The sequence below is a fragment of the Sinohyriopsis cumingii genome, chromosome 14 (assembly GCF_028554795.1).
Source record: "Sinohyriopsis cumingii isolate HCF-2022 chromosome 14, ASM2855479v2, whole genome shotgun sequence".
NCBI lineage: Eukaryota > Metazoa > Mollusca > Bivalvia > Unionida > Unionidae > Sinohyriopsis > Sinohyriopsis cumingii.
Window position 1 is genome coordinate 66142521 of NC_142974.1, and position 23988 is coordinate 66166508.

The 23988-nt window shown below is 34.8% G+C and overlaps 1 protein-coding gene across 1 annotated transcript in view; it reads right to left on the minus strand.

The window, feature by feature from the left end:
- The window catches only part of LOC149784031 (uncharacterized), a 63134-nt gene extending 39424 nt beyond the window's left edge, over positions 1-23710 (minus strand). The window contains exon 1 of the mRNA XM_089932937.1: positions 18601-23710. Coding sequence (XP_089789063.1) covers positions 18601-19449 — 849 coding nt within the window. The 5' untranslated portion in view covers positions 19450-23710. The remainder of the gene's footprint in view (positions 1-18600) is intronic.
- Between the last annotated feature and the right edge of the window lie 278 nt (positions 23711-23988).

Genomic DNA, 23988 nt, shown 5'->3' on the forward strand with positions numbered 1-23988 from the left:
AAAGGGGGGAAACCTCCCCGAATGAGGTCAAACGATACAAAGATTGAAATTTTGTTAAGTTCTCCTTGTAGTGGTTATGAAGAATCTGCAGACAAGTGTGAGGAGAGTAGAGCTAAAACTGTAATCGAATAGCTTGAAGCAAAGGTAGAACAATTAATGGAACAATATCAGAAGTTGAATGACGAACATCAGGAAAGATCAGATCGTTGGCACCAGTCGGAATATAAGCAACGCGATTCAATGCGATATGGGGTCCAGTGGTAGAATTGTAATGGTTGAGGTCATTGCCATAGCGAATGCACCAAGTCTTTAAACAAATACAACGAACAATGGAGAAAAAGAGACCAACGAAAGGGTGACTCTAAGAAGATAAGTACAGAACATTCAAAGCCCGAACGTTATCTAAACGAAGAACCGGGACTGTGCACGCAATGTCTTGTTAATGGAGTGGAGCTCACTTTTTTACAGGTGCTGCTGTTTCTATTATCAGCAAGAGGTGGTATGAAGCACTTAGTCATCGAAAACCAAAACTCAGCACTGTGGATAGCCAACTAAGCTGTGCCTCCATTAACAAAATTGAAACTTATGGTCAGGCTGAAATTTTGATTGTTTGCAATGGCGTCAGAAAGCGACAGGTTTTCGTCGTTGCTGACATTAGGCCCGATAGGATACTTGGGTTAGATTTTTTCCGTCTGCATAAGTGAGACATTAATGTAACACAGTGTAAACTGCAAATGCATGGACTAAACCTCCCGTGCTACTCTGCGGGGTCTTTGGGCTGTCATCGTATCACCTTGGCAGAAACTATCTTTATCCCGGCTGAGAGGGTAGTTATCAGGCGAGGGTGCATGGCGAATGTTGCTTGTGGGAAGCTAGCTACCGTGTCAGTGCTGGAGCCTCTATCATTGTTTAGACATGAAACGAAAGTCCATGTCGCGCGAGCCGTCATTAAGATGATGGAGGGAACAGTGTCAATAAGGTTGCTAAACCCAACTAAAGATGTGGTAAACTTTGCAGGCTGCTGTTTGTTGTGCTGAAGCCAGTGCAGCCCTATCGACACAAAATTTCGACCGTTCCTGACAGGATTTGAACAGCCGTCTGTCTTTATATTTGTCTGAATTAATTGAGAGATCAAGCGTCCATTTGACTCCTGATCCAACAGCCGCCAGTAAACAGTTGAGTGATTTTTGCAGTGTTTGCTAAAGATAATCAAGACTTGGACAGAACAAACTTTATCAAGCACGCTGTTAAAACAGGGAATGCCGCGGCAATTCGAGTCCCACCCAGAAGATTACCCTCCCAGCTCCGACAGGAGACTGACATCCAAGTAGACGACATGCTGAAAAGGGAGCTACAGAACCACCAGTAAGCCCCTGGGCAGCCCCATTGGTAATAGTGGTAAAAAAAAAGATGGGAAGAAGAGGGTTTGCCTGGATTACAGGACGCTAAATGCAATTACAGAGAAGGATGCGTACCCTCTTCCTGGAATCGATGATAGTCTCGATTCTTTGTCTGCCATGAACTGGTTCTTGACATTGGATTTGATGTCGGGGTAATGGCAAGTAGAACTTGAACAGGCTGATCAGTCTAAGAGAGCATTTGCAACGAGAAGGGGTCTCTATCAATTTAAAGTCATGTCGTTCGGTTTATGCAATGCACCAGGGACCTTTGTGCGACAAATGGAAGACGTCCTAGAAGGGTTGCAATATGACTTTTTCCTGATTTATCTCGACGACGTGATAGTGTTCGGAAGCACGTTCGAGCAGTTGCTTGAAAGACAGGCACGGGTCTTTACCTGTCTGTCAAGGGCCGACCTAAAGTTGAAACCAAATTTACACTCTGTACGCAAGCGGTTCGATATCTTGGTCATGCTATTTTATCATCAAGAGTTACCACTGATCCAGAGAAAGTAGCTGTTGTTATGAAATGACCAACTCCAAAACCAGTTACCACAGTGTGGAGGTTCCTTGGGTTTTGTAGTTATTATCGGCGGAACGTAGAACACTTTGCTGAAATTTCATCTCCCTTACACCAGCTAGCGACAAAGAATTCTGTTTTGCGCTGGACAGAAGAACATCAGATGGCTTTCGAAAAGCTACGCAAAACGCTTGTCTCTGCACCAGTGTTGGCTTTACCGGACTTCAATCGCCCCTTTATACTGGACGCAGATGAAAGTGGCGAAGCCAAAGCAGCTGTTCTGTCCCAGAACATAGATGGGAAAGAAAGAGTAGTAGCTTACGCTAGTCGGTGTCTGGACAGGACAGAACGCCAGTATTGTGTCACTCGTAGTGAGCTGTTGATCGTCATACATTTTATTCGCTATTTTAAGACCTACCCTTACAGCAGAAATTTCAAGGTACGCACTGATCACAGTAGCCTGGGGTGGCTCATGAGCTTCAAAGAGCCCGATGAACAGTTGGCCCGTTGGTTGTAGCAGTTGTCAGAATATGATTTTGTGATAGAACATCGCCCTGGAACTCGACATGTCAAGGCTGATGGTTTGAGTCTCTTACCATGCAACGGCTGCAAATACTGTAGTAAACGTAACGTAGGGTTCTTTGCTATACGGTTAGACCGTGGGATACAATTTGGAGAGATAAAGAGACAGAGATGCTACTCTATCACGAGTTATTAAATGGGTTGAGGCACAGCAACGCGCTGATTTGGGAAGAAGTATATGGGAATAGAGCATGCTTTAAGGCTTGGGGGGGGGGCATACAAATTATTAGGGATGTCAGAAGAGATGCTTGTGCGAGTTTGGCTATATCGTTCCGGCAAGCCAGTTAAAAGTTTCATCGTCGTACCATACAGTTGGCGGCGAGAAGTCCTAAAACTATGCCATGATGGAGCCGCTGGGGGACATTTACATTACTATTGGCCCGGTATGAGTTATGATATTCGTGACTAGTGTGCGACTTGCTATGTTTGTGCTTAGCACAAACGTACCAAGCAGAAGCGCCGAGAGAAACTTCAGGGCATAACGGCTGGGGAAGCAGAAGAGCTGGTAGCCCTGGATATTTTGGGACCTCTTACAAAACCGGAGAAAGGAAATACATTCTTGTAATTGGAGAACATTTCACTAAGTGGATTGAGGCGGTGCCTCTGCCTAATATTGAAGCCACCACAGTTGCAAGAGTGTTGCTGGATAATTTTATTTGTTGATTTGGTGTGCCTCGTTTGCTGTTATCTGACCAAGGCCGACAGTTTGAATGTGCCGTATTCAAAGAGCTCTGTGTAATATTAGGGATTACGAAGACGCGAACGTCTCCCTATCATCCACAATGTAATGGGATGGTGGAACATTATCATAGAACTTTATGCCAGATGCTAGCAGCATACGTGGATGATAAACAGAAAATTGTGACCAATAATTTTCTCTTACGAGCATGGCATATCGCGCATATGAGCATGCTTCCTCCAGATTCACCACGAACAAGGTGATGCTGGGTCGAGAAGTGAATCTCCCTATGGATCTTCTAGTTGGCAAAACACCAGACGAGACCCCAAAGAAAATGCCTCGATTTGTGTCGGATTATAGAGAAGCAATGTGGGAAGCCAACAAAATAGGCACCGCTATTCGGCGTCAGAAATACGCTTATGATCTCAAGGTTCATGGTCAGTCTTTCAGTGATGGTGACCTGGTGTTGTTGTACCATACTCTGAAAAAGAAAGGGAAATAACATAAACTACAGGTCAAATGAACTGGACCATGACGGATTGTGAAGAAAGTAACGGAGCAATCACAAAGCGAATCAGATTGTTCACTTCAACCGACTAAAACAATGCTTAGTGCGACCGGAGAGTGAGCATACACACACCGATAGCCATGAAGAAATACACGATAGGGGTGATGAAACCGATAAGGAAGAAGAAGTATAGCCATATCCAATTACGGCTCAAAGGACCAAACGAACGGAACGAAGAAGGACCCAGCGAAGAAACGCCACTGTGTTTTATTCAGTTACAGACATTATTTTAAACTGAGTTCAGTTATTTCATGTGCTTATAGCGCTGATTGGTGTTAAAAACAAATGATGGGAGGGTAATAATCGTTTCTCCGTGATTAATAATTAGTTGGGTATAGGACGAATAGTCAAACGGGTTTAAATACAAAAGCCGCGCAGTTAGAATCATATTAATATGCGCCCGTCAGCTGTGTAAATAGTGTGATTCGAGTGAATTGATTATGTAATGACAGATGTCTAAAAAAATTATGTTCCTGTGGATAAGTTGTATATATTGATCGTGTGCAGTGTTAATTTGTAATAGTTTCAAAAGTTGTTTGCTGCTTGAATCCAGAGTTTTGTAAATTATATATATTTGTTTGGGTTGTGCTTGGAGTGAAGCAGAGCTAAATTGAAAAGGGAAGGTGGTGGTATTATGTAAGAATTTTTGGAGATTAGTGGACTTTTTTGTCCCTGTAGAGTTAGTACTCGTGGTGAACAGTGATTGATGCAGTGTCATGTCTGGCGTTGGTCTGTGGATGACAATGTGTGTCGTGCCAGTTGGGCGTTGAAGTCATATTTGACTTGTTTTTGAGGTACGTAAGAGACGTGTTCTTCGCTGAAGAACGCATTCTCTAACCTCGTTGTACACACGAAGGTTCCTGTGTTTTATTGTTATTGACCTGCTAGCGACTTGCCAGTTTTTTCGCAAACAAGCTATGATGAGAAATATAAATGTATTGTCGAAAACATGTGACAATTTGTATTTAGAAAGAGTTTAACACCTACTGATATCAAAGCGTATTTCGATGCACAAATAAGAAAAGGACTGAGAGTATTCATTGACACTTCTGAAAGCTTAAATAAAAATTCTGCATGAAAACAAATTAAGAGGTCTTGGTGGCATAATAAGTACAATTAGTGCTAATGTAAGTTTTTGAGAAATGCCGAATTTCTGGGTCGAAATTAAATGCCAATTTAACAAATTCAAGAAGAAATCTTTACTGCAATAAATGACAAAAGGAAAAGTCATTGTGGTGGAGTAAACGATTTTAAAAGCCATAAAAGAAAACAAACAAATATACAAGTACCGGAAAATGTTTGGATGAAAATATTTTTTTAGAAATCAGCAAGTGGAAATAAAATTGACTTTTAAAAAAATCTCCCTGTAAGTGCAAGGCTTAAGAGGATTTGAGAATTTAATAAAAGCGGTATAGTATATTATAGTCTGGCATATACATTGTTATATCTGGCTTTCTCTTATTCATGACAAATTTAAAAGTGTCATTTCGAGATAAGTGCTTCCGATTATTTTAAGACAGAAGTGTGTGTGTGTGTGCATGTGTGTGTGTGTTAATTTGTATTATTATAGATTGTGATAGATTTGTATGGGTCAATCAGTATGCAAAAAAAACATAAAATTGCTGATTTTGTCCATTGTGGTTTTATGCCATAAGATAAGGTCATTTTGTTTGAGTTTCAATGACATTCGAATGTGTATAGTAAATCTTGGTCACAAAATTGATTAGATTCTTTTAGGTCATGGGTTTCCCCTTAAGAGAATCAGGTTATCTAATTTCTTATATGTTATATATTAAAAGACCAGACATTGTTTTCAAGTTAGAATGATTTTTAAATTTATTATTCGACCATCATTCTGCTGCTGAATTTGCGTCTAAGTTTTAAAATAAGGGATCTCAACATGACAATTAGTTATTCCTAGCTTAAACTTTATGAATAACTATTGTGGAATTACTGTGAATCATATAAAGTCATTTGGATTATATCATTGTGATACATCAAGACTTTTTGCACATAAAACTATTCCACACAATTATCAAATCAGCAAAATAGATTGAAGCATATTCGGAACACAACTGGGACTCACTTAGAATACTTGATACTTCTAGACTTGTCCTAGAACCTTTGAGTCTATTTATGATTTCATTCATCAAACTGTAATATATTTTTAATTTTTGACTTTATAATGTAGAAAAATAAGTTATTTTTTTAAAATGCTTTAAACGTTCTTGGCTTGAACGATTTTCTGTTATATTATTTAGACCACAAAATGTTAACTATATATATATATATATATATATATATATATATATATATATATATATATATATATATATATATATATATATATATATATATATATATATATATATATATATCTGTGTGTGTGTGTGTGTGTGTGTGTGTGTGTGCGTGCGTGTGTGCGAGCGTTTAGATAGATAGAAAGATAGGTAGATATATCATAACATTTGTCAGGTTTTATTTAATTTATGCAAAGAGAAAAGCGTTTCATTAGGCGTGCAAAACGATAATTAGGATAACCTAATGGTACCTGAGATGATTTTATAACCTTGTTCAGGAAATAATACGTACTCCTTTATTGTAGGTGAATAAAAATAATACTTGCTATTTCTCTTCGATTTCGCGTTCGCTGAAGAAACAATTATAGAAGCGCAATTACGAATGGTGAATAAATGTCATTTGTTTCAAAAGAATGTAGATACGCGTATACGTATTCGCGAATATAAATCGAGTGTATTTCATTACTTAAAAGGAGTTTTCTCCAATATAAATGTAATTAATATACTGTAAAGGTTATCCCGCATCTACATACCTGATCTTCTGATTCATTTTGTGAGGAGATTAAAGTTATTAACTACTTGTAACACGTCCCCCCATGCACTATAACTAATTTTTTCGGTGAACGATAAATTGGTAGCTTAGGGAGTATATATTCCGTTAACTTAGTATCGTTTTCCGAAGTTGCTGGTAGTTTTCGCAAACTATCCATGTCACTGGCACTGTTCTGACCAATTAGAAATAAAAAGGTGTCGCCAAAATTCGTTTGTTAAAGTGTAGTTGGAATGAGTTCAAAACTACGGATACCAATGCATCATTCGAGGTATAAATAGGAAAAACGGGAAATTATTCGATTAACAAATTAATAACCTAATATAGTATGTTTGACGAAAACAACCTAAAAAGTCATAATGATTCACCAAAATCTATTAATGCTAGACTATGTTTGTGAACACTGAACATGTTGTACACGATCAAATTCCAAGATTGTAAAGAAGAAATCATAGACAAATTTCTTAATAAATGTCATAAAGAATATTTAGAGTAAAAGATTTTAAATGACAAAAAAGAGAATTAGCAAACGAGTGGCAGAAAGAAGATTGGAGAAAGATATTCAAAACTTCACCAAATAAAAACAAAAATGAATTTTAAAAAGCCTTTTTAGCTGCAAGACTTAAATAAGCTTGCAACTATATTAGTTTATATTACGAAATAGGCATTAATATGTCTATGTCGAATCTATGATACTATCAAAAGTGTTGTCTTCAAAGATGTCAGGTGCATTTTAATTGTTCTGAAGAGTTAAAGTTCTATAACAAACAAAAAGCTGAAACTTCACGGTCACATATATTAAATACATGTGTGTGTGTGTGTGTGTGTGTGTGTGTGTGTGTGTGGATAGATAGAGGTAACATATATCTACCTGTCTCATAAAATGTGCCAGGTTTTATTTGAGTCAAAGAAACAGCTTCTCATTTTGTACTCAGATGTAACTAGGATAACATGAAGGCTAGATTTATAATTGAATTCCAAGTATAATCGAAAAGAAGGCAGGATACTGTATCGCATCAAAATCAGGTTGTTTACATTTGAAACCTGTTCCTACAAGATCGAGACAAGTGGAGCACACAACTGGAATTGACTCCTAAATGAGCAATTTTTTACTGCCGGTCCGTGCTTGTATACATAAATCCTTTCCCTCAAATATTAATGTAACGGCTTATCTATGGTATATAGTCATACTTTCGATGGTAAACTTACAAAGTAAACTCACCATTTTTACACGCTATCGGTCAGTCGGAATTACATACTAAGGGAGACAACTCATGAAGTTCAACAGATAGTCACTAGGGCAAAGATATTAAATATATGTGCGATCCGCAAAGATGTGGATAGGGTTTCTTGGATGTCGAGGATGTTTAAACAGTATCAGCCAATAAGAAAATAAGGCAAAGTCGTCATTAAGACTATCATTACAACTCTTCAACCAATACGTAAGCATATATTTATCGATCCTATGTAACATTACACTGTTAATAGAGTCAGGTCATGTAGACAACATCTAACTAAGCGTACTCTGTACAATAGACAGGGATTTACAAATATTAGATAAAATCATGTATCAGGAGTTACAAAAAGTAAAGATATACATAACACCTCCCCTCATAGGGAAATCACATATTAATCAGACACACAATTGGTAACAATAATAAAATTTCACTGGAAGATGTATAATCAATGTACAAAACTGTATACAAAATAAAACAAAATGTACCTCCAATACACGTGAAAGTGCATCTGCGATGAGTTTCTGAGTTTCTATTCTCTAAATGTGCCAAATGTCGATGTTGTATTCTTACAACATCAAGCTCTATCTCAACAAACTTTTATTTTTTTTTTATTTTGCAGCATTAATATACACTTTAAAGTATTGAAAAGCCAAAATTATAGCCAAACACTCTTTCATGATAGTGGAATAATTTCGCTGGTACTTATTATTTGTTTGTTTTTATTCATAGAAAAAAACACACTAGATAATCCATGCACTTTTTATCGTCCTGAATAAATACGCTACTAAACCCTACATCACTTGCAGCATCGAACATCTTACACTATTGGTTGAAATATGAAGCTGAAAGAATGGTGCACTTTTAAGTATGGCCTTTAATTTGTCGAATGCTTCGGGACATTTCTCAGGCCAATAAACATGGTTTACTTTGTTAATAAATTGGTCAGTTGCTCAGATATTACAGAGAAATTTAAGCAAATGTCCGATAATATTTAGCCATACCAGGAAATTGCATCAGTTGCTTTTTACTGATAGGCACAGGGAATTTAGAGACAGCTTTAACCTTAGCTTCTACATGCTTGACTTAATCATGTCCCACAATGTTTCCTAAAAATGTGACACAAGCTCGGCAAAACTTAATTTTACTTCAATTGTCAAATTTGCTCACTCAATCAAACGAACAATTTCAGGATAGTTTCCACGAGATCTGTCCACGAATCGTTGTATATGATGACGTCGCCGATGCATGCATCACAGCAATCTGTACCAGATGTCATCGTGTTCAATAAGCGCTTGAATTTTGAGGGAGAATGTTTGATATGGCATCGCTTTGTATTTGTAGAATCCAACTGAAGTTGCAAAAGCGAAAATTTCTTTTGCTATATCCGTAAGTGGAATCTGCCAGAAATCTTTTAACAGGTCAAACTTGGTGGCATATTTTGGCCAATTCTGTTAATACAGTCATCAATTCTTGAGTGTTTTGGTGACACCGTTCACTTTTCTGTATGATCTACAGAGCTATCTCGATTAACATACTCCTCAAAACATATTTACATTGTTGATGGCAGAGTTATTTTTATTTCCGCTTCCCACGAGTCTTGATTTAACTTAAATCAGATTATTTTAACTTTATAAGGATCACAATATCTACCATGAAGAGGATTTTGATGTACTGGCAAGAAACAGCGAACTTTGTCACCAGGTTGACGAATTCTTACCTTCATAGTTTTTACCTGCCTTAACTTTAGTGCGTAGACAGAAGATTATAATTTACTACTTCCCAATCGGACACATAATCTAACAACTTATGTGGGAATTCTCTGTTATTCCTATGTTTCTCTTTTAACAATTTTAATGGTCCATGAACAAGCCCTGAAGATAGTTCAAAAGAAATAACACTGACCAATTGAAAAATAAAACCAGATCTACAACATTTGGAAACATCACCTTTAATTTCCAACTAATAAATATGATTTAAGATCGTTGTGGTAAGTCTTATCGACTCCCAAAATACCAGCAAATTAGTTTGATGGCTAACCTAAGCATTTCCTGTCTATATGACTTAGGTACTATAGCTTGATAGCTCATTGATCAGTCGTCATCAACGGGTACCTCCGTGGTCTCTATCTTCTCACACGAACCCTATTTCTCAAAATATAGCAAGTACCTCTGCATAATCAGTTTCACTAATAGACCTCTGAAACGAACAGGAAATCTCAGGGTCTTTTTAGTGGTCAGCGGCAAATAATTGTTGCTTAGAAACAAGACAATGAGTGGTTAAAAAGATCACAATGATCAATACATTTTGATCAGTAGCAGGAGCAATATGGACCTCATCAAAAGCCTGCTCAATAAATGTGCTAGCCAAACGAATAGTTTCCTGATCAACTTCATTCATAAATCTCATTTTGGCACAGCTCTAGTAACTGCACAAGCCGGGTATAAATAAGGGATTTTCTTTTCAACAGACTGAACCTCTCGATTAAAACAAGACTTGTCCGTTACAAGTGGATTATCCAAAACCTTATCTCCAGCTATCAACAGCTAAGTCATTAACTAGCAATAAATTAACACATTATATGGACAAAAAATTCACAACGCCGACAATCACTGGTCCGGAAACTGTATCTGATGACAAATTAAGATTATTGAAAGGAATTTGAACAAAACTGCACTCTACTACCTGAACAAGAACACTTTCAGGAAAATAAAACTACTTCTCAAACAAAGGCAAAATACCTGACAATAAAAGACTATGAGAAGCTCTTGTGTCCTTTAATATTTTAAAAAGGGATAGACAAATAACCAATAAGTGATAAAGAACCCTTCGACATCAGTAGTTAATAAATTATCCATAATAGAATCAGACCATCAGACTCGAGTTTGTTTGACCCATAAATATATTGTTTCTAATACATGACCCTGACCTATGGGAAACAAGATCATTTGGAAATGCTTTGTCTTTATTATGTTGCTTATTTTTTAACTTAAAGCAATCAGAAATAACGAGTCCAATTTTCTTGTAATAATTACACGTACGAAAAGGTAATAATTTCTTATCGGTCTTATCAAACGTTGGATTCTCATAAGTTGTACCAGGTTAAAATTTTTAAGTACTTGCTTGAGATTGAGTTGGTTTCTTTCTAAATATCTGTCGAGAGGAAAACTTATTGAGAAATCAAACTTTGTCAGCCAGTAAATTATTCTTTGGGTGTACAAGCGACGTTTTCCAAAGTATATATATTGTATTCATCAAGTTAAACATTTAGATCACTGTGGACGCAGTTCTTTAACTCATCGACAAGTAGGAGTTGTCACAATCTTTATCAATATTTTTAAATGCAAACCACCTGGCAAATTATTTTCTTTTTTATAGCAAACTCAACATGGTTTTGGTTTTTTTCATTATTGTAGTTCCAACACCTCTGTCGATATGCCTCAGATACTAACTCATACCCTTCAAAATAAATTCCTTCACCAAACCACATCAGTATTTGCTTCCACTGACAGTAAGGTATAAACTTCACGAGCTTTGCCAATAAGCATATTCTGTAATAACATAGCCCTGTGCTCACTTGGCCATTTTAAATTAGCAACTAATTGTTCCAGATGAGAAAGATATTGATCTGCATCTTTTGCGTTAAAATATTTGTGTAACATCAAAAACTGAACATTCATGAGTTGGGTACTTTCTGGTTTCCAGTTCTAATTCTTTAAACAATTATCTTGTTCCTTTCCTTTAGTATTTGCAAGTTCATTTGCATATCGTGTCTTCTGCATTTGCAATTTGATCTGAATCTCTCATTCTACTCTCTGGGTTGTCTCTCGCTTTCTTTTTTCCGCATGTGCAAACCGTAGATCTAGATGATCACATACAATAGCAACCGATAGATAGATTTTGGTAGCAGGTATCCACCTGTATCATAAAATTCGAAAGGTGTTGTTTGGGCTACACAGACCAGTATCCCATTATGCACTCAAAATCCATTCTGATAACCTGATGTAACATAAAATGATTTCACTAGTACTTTTGTCCTAATTAAAGCATAGTTAATTAATTTATGAACATTTGGAAGAGTGAAACTAGATGAAAGGTTATATTTATTATATACAAGCGTCAGAGAATTCATTGCAGAAACTTAGACAATACATACGATGCGCTCACTTGCTGAGGGAAACTAAATAAGACTTACTCTTTGTATTTGTTCTCCAAATTCCTGAAAAGAAATATCAAACGTAAAACTAGAAATGATGAATACAATTCGCTTACACCCCATCAAAATAGGGTAGCTACGCATGCAAATATCTGCGGACACAGACCCAGCGGATGTCATTATTTGAAGAGAGTATTCTAGAATAGTTCCCGTTTCTTCTAATCTACTGTACAGGTTTGAAGATCTGTATGTTGTTGTTTTCTTTTCGCGAGAAGACAAAATTTAAGATGTAAATATTTCTGAAATGAGATGCTACTACTTGCTTAGGTGAAGGGTGCTTAGTCAAGTTCACAAACAGAAATAAGGAAACATAGATATAAAGATTTTTCATAACCTGTACAATCTCCTAAAACTAGTACACAGCACAACCGACTGTTGTACCAAATATTATGGTACTTATTCCTGTCAAAATTACGAACACTTTTTATTACGTTTCGATTTTGCTTTGATCTTTTTAACCTTAATTTGTACATATAATAGTATATCTTTTTAGTTGGCTTTTTGGCAAAATTGTAATTTGGAGATTTATAATTATTTACTTAACAACTGAATAAGAATGGATCCAGACGTTTTTTGCGAAATTGACAAAATTTGCAAACACTGTATTTAGTCAGAAACGTAAGTATGTAGCCTGTTAAGAAGTTGAATTTAGTCTTCATGAACAAACAATGTCCCTGGAACTGACCTCTTCCACTGGAGAAAAAGTTGTCGCCGAAAAAATGTGTGAAAAAGTGTATTTGGAAAAAGTTGCAATCTGCTCATAACAATGCAGCATTGACTAAAAATGTATGAAAGAGCGTGTAAATAAAAAGTCACTGTTGCTCAGTTGACGACTTTAAATGACAATAAAGAAAGCAAAATATCCAAATGTTGGCAAGAGGTTTGGAGGAAGATATTAAAATGTCCACAAAAGAAAAAGTTCAACATATACATATATAAACAAAACTGAATTTAAAAAAATCATCCCTGTGCTGCAAGACTACAAAATACATGTATTTAAAGGAATATATATATATATATATATATATATATATATATATATATATATATATATATATATATATATATATATATATATATATCCTTCTATCTTCAGTTTGCTGAGGAGATAAGAATTTCCAGTTGTAAATCTTTCCAGCATGTAAAACGACTAATAATTTACAGGAAAATGCATTACGTAGGCGAACAGACAAAACAAGCAACCGTAACTTCTATAATCGGATATAACTGGTATATTATACGACTGATTACTACACATAATGTTGGGTCGCATAATCCTATCACAAAATCTGCACTTCCTATAGTACATGTTTTGCTCATGCTACGGTGCAAAAATTAATTTGTGCATAAAATATTCTAAAGTAATTCAGTCGTGTAATAGGAATATGGGTACAAAAGAAATAAATTCGGATATGCATTCCTTTATTCAAAAATAAAACTGAACTAGCTACACACGATGTCTACGGAAATATCACAATATGTTAAATTTTTATCAGATGAGAAACGCGAGCATATATTCAATTAAGATAGGAAATTCATCAGAAGGTGATAGAAGTTTCTCAAACAAACTATGTCCATGGCACATTTTTATTCAGTTAGTAATGAAACGGTGTTGCTTAAAAACACGTTATCAAGGGCATATGAAAAGGTTTAAAAACTGTTGATACCGATGCATTACTGGATGAAAAATTATGAAAAAATATAATAAGAAATCACAGAAATTAAGTGAGGAATTATCTATATATTTTGTCTTAATGTTCATACTGGAACAAGTGTGGTCTCAGAAACTGTCCGTTGTACATCATTTCCTGAAGATGTTCGGATATAAGTGATCGAATAAATCAAGAAAGTGTGTGTGTGTGTGTGTGTGTGTGTGCATATATATATATATATATATATATATATATATATATATATATATATATATATATATATATATATATTCCTTCGTTGAGACAAATATTATCATATCATTGTGACTTTTGTAGCATATATACAAGGAAGAGCTTATAGTTATTAGCTTGCTATGGAAATTAGGGTTTGTAAATGTTTACAATAACTACTATGTACTAAATATGTAATTAAACGTCGTTATTTAAACAATCGATATTTACAGGGTTGACAATCACATTACACGCCTCCCAAACAAATTACCTAATGTTATATATATATATATATATATTGTGTGTGTGTGTTTAACTTTTGTTATTGAGTATAGATTGAACGGGTCATTGTAAATAGCATATAACAAAACTAAGCTTTTTCCATTATTATAAATTATTATTTAAGATCAGGTTTATTTGTGAAGATCATGTTAAGTTGGATTTGAGTTCAGGACAATGTTTTTCCCTTGGAAAAAGAAAACATGATCTACCAGGTCAGGTCTATCTATTTATTATATCCTTTATTTACTATGTAAACATATCCAGTTATTTGCTAAATTTTACGAATGTGATTGGAAATTTTAATTGTGTCCTAATTCTGGTGACAGTCTGTATATAAGAAAGTAAAATTACAAAATTAGTGATTCATGTCTTAATATCAGTATTTTAAATTGTGTTCAGTTATAATCTGAGAGGAATCTATTATTTAAAGTATTCATTGGAATTGTAAAGTGCTCAATTATATCTTGGATTAAATAACTATTTAGGGATGTTTGTGAATTCATTGAAGGATATTCTATATTATATCATTAAGATACATCAGAACTGTTGGCACATCAGCTCGACCAAGATTATAGGCATGTCATCATATTCAATACTGGAATTTCTTCGTAATACTCTATACTTCTGAACTTGTGATAGAACTTTTAGAATTATTTGAGACTAAATGCACAATACCACTGTAAATTAGTCTTAAAATGTTCATTTTATAATTTAAATTATTTCTTGCTTTTACTTAACTTGTTGGTTTTGCTTCTTTCTGTTACATAGTTTACATAGAATCGTAGCGCTACAAATGCAAGATTTACTTGGAACACATCATCTGCTGCTAGTCTTTTACAATCTAAAATAATCCATCCGATACCTTTTTAGTTATTGTTTTCCTGATTTTACCTTGCATATGCCTTTACAATAATTCCTGTTGGACAGATTTAAACGTCCAATATCTGCTACAATTTGTCCTTAGAATCGGATATAAATAGAGAAGTTTCAAAATTCTTCAATGTTTTATGCTGTTTTAAAATTCATTGCTAAATGTTTTCTTCTACTTGTATAAATTTTCACTAAGTAAAGCACATCTTCCTCTCATAAATGCCAGAAGAAATTCCACAACCAGCTTATGATATCTATATTGCATTTTTAAACCGATTTTTCGATATATTCGTGTAATCTAACCTTCACTTCCAATTAGTGTGCAAATATTTAAAATAATATTTAAAGGCTTTTATATGCCATTATTTGTTTCGGAATACTAGAATATAATCTCGTTAAATATGATTGAGAGTAAAGTCTAATGAAATGCTAAAACAACTGGACAAGATTAGGAATAAGTGCTATTCAGCTGACCTTTTCTTGTTGATTTTTAATTTTAGACTAATAACCCATATTTAAGTATTACAAAAAAAAAACTATGAATATATATATATATATATATATATATATATATATATATATATATATATATATAACCAAAACACTAAACAAAACTTGGCGGCAAACGTAACTGAGCGAATATTACATTGATAACAATCAGGTTTTGCACCATTTGTTTGACAATATTTAACCATACTGTAAGGCAGTGGTCATTTGAAACTTTGGAAAATGTGTTCATATAAACATACAGATAGACTTAATGGCCAGATTGATGAGGCCACAACTCGGCTTACTCAAGATATTTAAAGTAATGAGTACAATGATATCAAACAATGCCTGTGGACATAATGAACATGCGTGAAATGGGTGATGTTACTGAATGCATATGTTACATTTTGCTTTTCAAATAAAGCGGGAAATAAAATGAAAATACAAGATTGATGTGTGATAGGATTGAATATTTTAACACTGCACTAGATTGTTATCAATCGCTCTAACACATCGTGTATTTAAATTTGAATAAGTGGCATGACAACCCGAACACCAATGTAAACAATAGGTACAAAAATTTGTTCTGCTTACTATGCTGTTGAAAATATGTTGAATCTGCCAAATGATCATACAGACAGCACATCAAAATAAATTCAGATGAAAAGTGAAAATATTGATCATTGAGAAAACTGAGAGTGAATCTGATATATATGAAATGGTGTTGTAAATACTGGAAGGTGGATACGTTACCGTCATACGTCAAGTTTTGTTCCTTCGGGACTATTTTGCTACACAACATCAGATAATAGAAATTACAATTAACCAGTACAAATAACTAACACAAAGACGGTTAGACAAGTTGGCATGTTGATAATATTAATTTCAAGCGATCATAATATCTAGATAGATCAACTGTATCTTTATTATATTTGGCGTCATCAAAGATACGCAAATCAGATGGATATAATATAGTTTTATATAGTCTAGAAAGGCTACCAAAATACAAAAGCTATGTTACAATGTAGACAACATGGTATACATAAAAACTTAAGAAGACTAGGTTATCCAATTTATAAAATTTCTTAATAAATTAGAAGTGTTTTTATTATGTTTATTTAGATTCTGATTATATCAACATTTCACAAAATTGTAATATTGCTACAAATCCACCCGATATATAAGGAAAAACGCAAACATCTAAACACGTTCCATAGAAGCGGGGGATGGGGATTGTACGTCAATACCATTCTTATATTTTACAGGCCGATGGTTGACAGAGGTACTGATTGCGTTTAGATGTTTTATAACTTATTAGCTAAGAAAGCACAGTTTGTGTAAGAAGAAATAAGTTCGACAAATGCAACACCATGATCTCTTTACTAAAATACATAAGGTCATATTCACATAAAAACAGTAATTTGAATTTCCGATTCCCCAAAACATATGACGTTATTCATTAATAACTTACCCACCTATGAAATCATCGGTTCCTTAAGATGCTTGCTAAATTTGAACCAGATGAGTACGGAATAAAGTCACCGAATAAAAGTAGGAACTATATTTCATTCAAGAAGGGCCTCGTGTTTGCTAAGATGATGAAATATGTCAAGCAAATAACCGTTAAAAGGGCACTTCGATTCATATATAGTTATAGGTTCATGTGACAATCTATAGAGCAGCTGGCTAAAAGCATGAGTGATTCAATTATTAGCTGAAACCCATTTTGATGAGACTTGTGCTGAACTAATAGTACACATTATAGGTGCATCGACATGTATATTTTTAAGAACATATATGTACATACATATAAATTTAAAAAATACAAATATTTACATATAAATACATGGATAGTTTTAAAACGTAGTTCAGAATAAGAAGTGATATTAATATGTTAGCCCATAGACACAAAAAAGCAAAACAAAATATAACAGAGAATACTATTCTGATGCAAATGGCGATGTACCTGTGGGAAAGACCGGCCTTATACCGATTGGACAGATTTGGTACAATCAGACCCCGCGCACACAGGGACATCGAGCGTTAGTAATTTTTAAATATATATCTATAGAGGCGAAGTAATTTTAAAGTGATGGACGACAAGTCTAAGTTCAATGTTATATAAAACTTGTTTAAAAGTTCTAAATGTCGTGCTCACGGGGCTGGTCTCAAAGATGAGCTAAGCGGTCTGCATATTAATGTAACTTCATTCATTTTGTAACAATGTCGATGAAATAAAAGTATTCAAATGAATTTTAGAAATATGCAATAAAAAGTTATTATGTACTGACATTGTATTTTCAAGAAAAATAAAATTACCGGAAATAAATATACTCAGTTCGTGCATTATAAGGCGCAAAGCATCAAGCTAAAGTAGGAGCTCATACGATGACATTATTTTATTATAATAACTATTTGTATGACCAACTAGTCAGATTTTCTCATAATAAGTCTGACCGCCACTGCTTCATGTATCTATGTAACATTATGACCAGTGAGTCGAGCTTCTCTCATAATTAAATCTGACGATCTGTGAGAAAGGTTTCTCGTAGCAAATGTGATGACCACTATGAATGGTTTCTAGCATATACAAGGTTGAAGACAACCGCGCCAGATGATGCGCTGTTAAAAATGAAACAACCAGTGAGCAAAAGTTATGCTCTTAAAATATGGAGAATTTCACAGTTCTCGCTCACAATACATCTGACGACACCAGACACAGAAGTTTCGCTCACACAAAAATGTACAAAATTTGAGCCAGAAGTTACACTCATGGACATTTTCAGGACCAACGAGCCCGAAGTTATTATCATGCAATCGTTGACGACCATTATCTTAAATAACTCTAAATGTTGTGAAAAGTTCTTTAAAAATAGTGTCTGGAGTCTTATATTCCTTATATGTATAAACAAAAGAATGAAAAAATGGGTCAAACGTTGGTCATGTGCGCCTGGAGCTATGTTTCCTATACTACTAATAACAATTCAAACCAACACCAACAATATCAGATTTTCAACTATCGACCTTACATGGTCTTCCAAAGTTCCCATTAAGGCCCTCAGTGGTATCACCTCGATTCCAGCTGGTTTATAAAGCTTCTTTCCGAAATTCTTTAAGGACACTGCACTGGTCGGTGATGGCGCTTTACAAATCCTTTGTTCCAATTTTCGTCCTTCCTCAAATATTTTTATATCTGTACCATGGTCAATTAGTTTCATTGAAGAGGAGTACAACTCAATTTCATCGCGAACTTTATTCGTAACAACTTTATTTTCATTCCTAACACTTTCGTAAGCTAATTTCACTTTGTCCTTCATTTCTTTAGCCACCATTCTCAGGTTTGTAGATAACTTCGAAAGCTGCTGTTCAATGGCTTTAATTTCTGCCTGCTCTTGTTCATTTAAACTTTTCTCAGCTCCTTCACATTGTTGTTTTAATTTTATTAGATCCTTCAGCCTTTCATCATATAAACTCTGTTTGGCCTTCAGATTATCTTTTACTTCTGCCGCCGCCTTAGCGAGTTGTTTAGATGGATGTGTATCATGATCAACTGCTTTACACTTAAGGCACATACAAACATTACACGTTTGACACACAAGCTGAATGTCTTGTCCTGGATGTTTACTGCAATTTACACCTTCATCCAACCGATCTTCACATTCGGTCAAAATATAGAAATTGTTTTGGAAAGCTTTCACACCTTCGCTTGGTAACACTACGCTTCTCCTGCAGATCGGACAGTTAAACATACCGTTACAAAGGCTAACACGAACATGATCTTCTAAACATTTGTAACAGAAACTATGATGACATGGTATTAACTTAGGATCCCTAAATCTTCCCAGGCAAATACTGCACTTCTGTTGCCTCGCTGCCATTTTGGTATGCGCTTTTGATTTGTCCGATCAATATAAACAGCGCTACATCCGGGCAAATGTCCCTCATGTATGCGATAACCTGCATTATAGTTTGTTTCTTTGCTGCTGTTTTATTTGGGGAGGTCGAGGGGTGAGCTTTCCCTTGACTGTCATCAAATTTCTATAATACTAATGGAATGTTTATAAAACATTATAAACTTGAATCCATGTGTAGTTGGTGTAATTATCAGCTTTCCAGGTCAATGACTGATAACACTATAGAAATGAGTACAGCTGTTACGTTGGCCTAGATTACAACCCTGTCTTTCACAAACGTGCGATAAACGTGGCTTACCAGAGTTTGTTGTAACAATAATCAATTCATTCAGTTTGCCTTTCATGTATGTCAAAATTCCCTCTATGTGCATAAACAGTACAAGATACATATATTGCAAAAGATAATATACTTAAGTGTGAAATATGGAGATTTATTGACGAAAATAATTTTCATATTTTTTTTTTATTTCTATATTGTCAAGCGTGAAAGATATATCCTTATATTCACACATGTGAAAAGCATATCCTTATATTTTCACATATAAGATTTCCAGTCATGTCATGCAGCGCTTGATTGTGTGTTCCCACAAAATTTGTACATGCAGCAACATAATTGAGTACTTTGTGAGCTAGAAACTGCCTTACATTACAAACATGGAAATTAATCTTTGATAAAGAAATCTTAACCGACACCGTTCGCGTATCTCTGGAGTTATGTCCCCTTAGGCTCTTTATCGAGAAATCGCTAGCAACAACTTGGAATTCCAAACTATTAACCTCTTTCTCGAAAAATTGCATGGTCGTTGGCTCCAAGGTCTCACTGGACAGTTTATCTGGTGAATTGTATCTGGCAATGACCTATTGCAGAAAAATGTTTAATTTTACACTGAAGATACAAATAAAAACAAACTAATGATTTTTGTAGAAAGCATGCATGTGAGATTTTGACTGTGGTAATCAGGTTAATTCATGATACAACTAGTGGCTTTTATATTGAACCAACATTGCCACCAACCCCTAAATTTTACATTCATTTTTGACAGCAAAGAGCTATTTTGAATATTTTCCTGTGACAAGGCAGCTAAAAGAATCAGTATGTGCCTTATGCATGAATAAAGTTCACTAGTACTATAACAAATTAGCATACGTTTCATCATCCCTCAACCATATCGATTTTTTTATATATATTTACCTCTGTAGCAGAAAATGTAAATACGTACGCCAAGTCGACTGTTCATTTGCAGCCCCAGTTACGCATTTGATCAACAGTGCTAGTCTAACTGTGACAGGCAGTCACCAAACAAGCCAACCCATTTTCAAGCCTAACTCAAAGTAAATGTAAACCACATTACAGATTTAGCTTCTGTGTGAATTTTTAAATGCTAGGCTTATGATAGTTAGGTTCATGCCTTCTACCTAAAAATTAGGTGTCAAAATACGCAGACAATCCAGTTAGACACAACTTGGACTTGGCAATTTCTAGAGAAATTGTGCGATACAACTTTGAATTCCAAGTTCTCATAGGTATCAATCGGTGTGCGCCTGTGTGTGTTCTCTACTTTCAAATTGCATTAAGTATTAAGTATAAGAAAAAAGATTCTTTACAAAATAAATTCTAGGTACTACTCTGCTATCTAATTATTTCATATTAGTTTTCAAAGACACACACACACACACACATATATATATATATATAAGAGCTTTATTTATTTAATCTGATTTTTCATTTTCATGTCATTTTTTAATATTGTACTTGAAATATGTTTGACAAAAATATTTGTACCTGAAAAATATATTTGAACAAAATTGCGAGTTTGTGTGTGGTTTGATTTTTTAATGTAATTTTAATAATTTTTCAGTCATGTTGGTACGATGTCTGCAGTGTGACAGTTTATAGTGATTTATCACATAGTCAGTAGATTTTGCCTATAATTTGCGAGTTTCATATTTTTGATATTGTAACATGTGAACATATCAGTTTATGTGTTTCTTATTGGTCCAAAAATACCCATGAAATTACTGTGCAGTATCCTCTTTACTGTATGGCTGCGATCTTGTGAAAACTTTTTTCATCCCGCCTTCTTGATTTTTTTTTAAAAAAATTTGTTTTCAATTAATATTTTTAGCTGCCATTTTTTTAATCGACTCTTTAAGGGGCATTGTGGAAAAATGGTCTCGTCTGTTTCAATATGGTTAATTTACCCCCGCAGTGGTTTGTTATGTTATGTATAACATATCACAAAATGAAAAATGGCTAAAACCACAAGACAAAGAAAAACACAATAATAACAAAAAGCAAAACTACGCGTATTGCTTGTGTGGGGCGGGGGTTGAGGGAGGCGATATTTATATAGCATGGAATCCACCCTATATACAAGCGTGGTTTAAATGTTAACTTACAGAAGTAAATAAACTCACTTCTGTTCACAGAAATATGTGGACATAAACCAGTCTCCAGACTGACAGACATTTATCCAACCAACACATAATTACGCAATTCCGACTCAAAATGAAATTTGTTAATGTACTCTGTAGTCTGCTATTCCAAGTCACATACTGCAAATATCCAGTCACAAATACATCACTATAAATGTGGCAATGTCTACATCCAGTAAATCTTCTTTCACATGAATATTGTGACAATGTAATGTTTAGTTGTGAAAGTGACATGTTAGGTTCAGTAAACATAGTTCGTTTACTGCATTTTAATGGGGTACTGCATCAAACAATGCGACATAACGCGCATCAAATGTTCTGTGTTGAAAAATGTTGCCTGTGCAAAATGTTCCTTTTATTAGGAAGGACTCTTTGTTCTTTGACTCGTGGAGAGTAAGAAAAGTATGATCTACTTTTAAATGTTAATACTAGTTCAACTTTGTTTGGGACTATTTTTTATGCACAACAAATGAAAGGCCCAGCGTCTGTCAGAATGAACGAAATTATTCGTTCTTCTTTCCATCTAAATAATTTCCACTGAAATAAAAACTATGTGATAAAAAGAATCTCAAATGGGTATTGATTTAATATTTATGAAACTGGTTGACGCAAAAGCTGGACATTATTTAACTCGTTTCTAAAATCCAATATTAATTCATTACCCATTCGAGATCCTCTATACATACACCGCTGTTGGGCTTTCCTGCACATCTAAGGTTTCCGTCACCAACATTGAAGAAAAGCGCATACCGAGTTCGACTAATTGATGAAAATAAAATGCCACAATGCTTACCATTTGAAAAGAGGTAATTGTCACCTGAATACCACCCCTGTGTTTTCATGACTCGAGATATGTCAGCCTATTCCGTGCATAGCTTGGAAAAGATGTAATATTTATCCACTGGGCTATGGAAATGAAATACATTACTTTGGACTATGTCTGTCAGCATTTCAATCGAGTATGTAGGCCAAGTTTATAGCTGGTTTTACAAAATTAAATGTAACATTGGAAATAAATGTCAAGAGATATTAAGCAAAATAAACAGATCTAATAAAACTTAGTATTGGAAATAAATGTCAAGAGATATTAAGCAAAATAAACAGATCTAATAAAACTTAGTAAAGTTCAACATTTTATAAAAAGAAGCTATTCTGTTAAAGAGAAACAACAATGAATAGGATGTAATAAGTTTACAACATCTTGTTTATGGGAAAAAAATACCAAAGAATTTAGTAACAGACTATATGCCAGGGAATTTCTTGAGAATCCCGTTCTAGCAGCAAGTTGAAATTTTGAATAGCAGACGATTTTCTAGGTGTATGACAACTGCTTGCAAATTTGGAAACTTGGATTAAAATGCAGTTTCGTTTTAAGGTACATATTTCCATTTTTTTTTGTCTAATGTATATAGCTGTATGATTCTAAAAGATATATAGTAAATAGTATTTTCTGGGTTAAAAGTTTAAAAAGGTCATGGAGTGGGTCTTTGTATTGACATTTAGAAATCACATTTTCATATGCGTTTAGGGTAGAAATGTGGGATATTTTTGTACACTTTATGCTGTTGTTGTTGTTATAGGGTTTTATGCCATTTTTCAGCACATGATAGGCTATACATGGCGGCCAGTATTAATGGTGGAGGAAGAACCTCGGAAAAGAACCACCGACCCATGAGAAGCTACTGGCAAGCTGTCTCACATACCCACATTGGCTGAATCCGAGACTCGAACCCACACAGACAGAAGTGAGATGGCAGTGATCCGTAACGGAGAGCGCTTTAGACCACTCGGCCACTCAAGGCCCCATACACTTTATGAAAAGCACTTTCCTTAATTAAAGGTTGATCATTCTTTCTTGATGCAAATTTGGTTTTCAACCAGAACCAACATGTGATCAAATGTTTACAGGAATGTTGTATCGTTGAGCAGGATTACCTGATGCGCAGAACCAGCTGACATGGTATACCAGTCTTAGAGCGGCTGATTTAAATGCAAGAAAGGTCTTGAAGGGAATCTATGATCCATAGAGTTAATAAAGTATGCATGTGGACATACAAAGATTTTGAA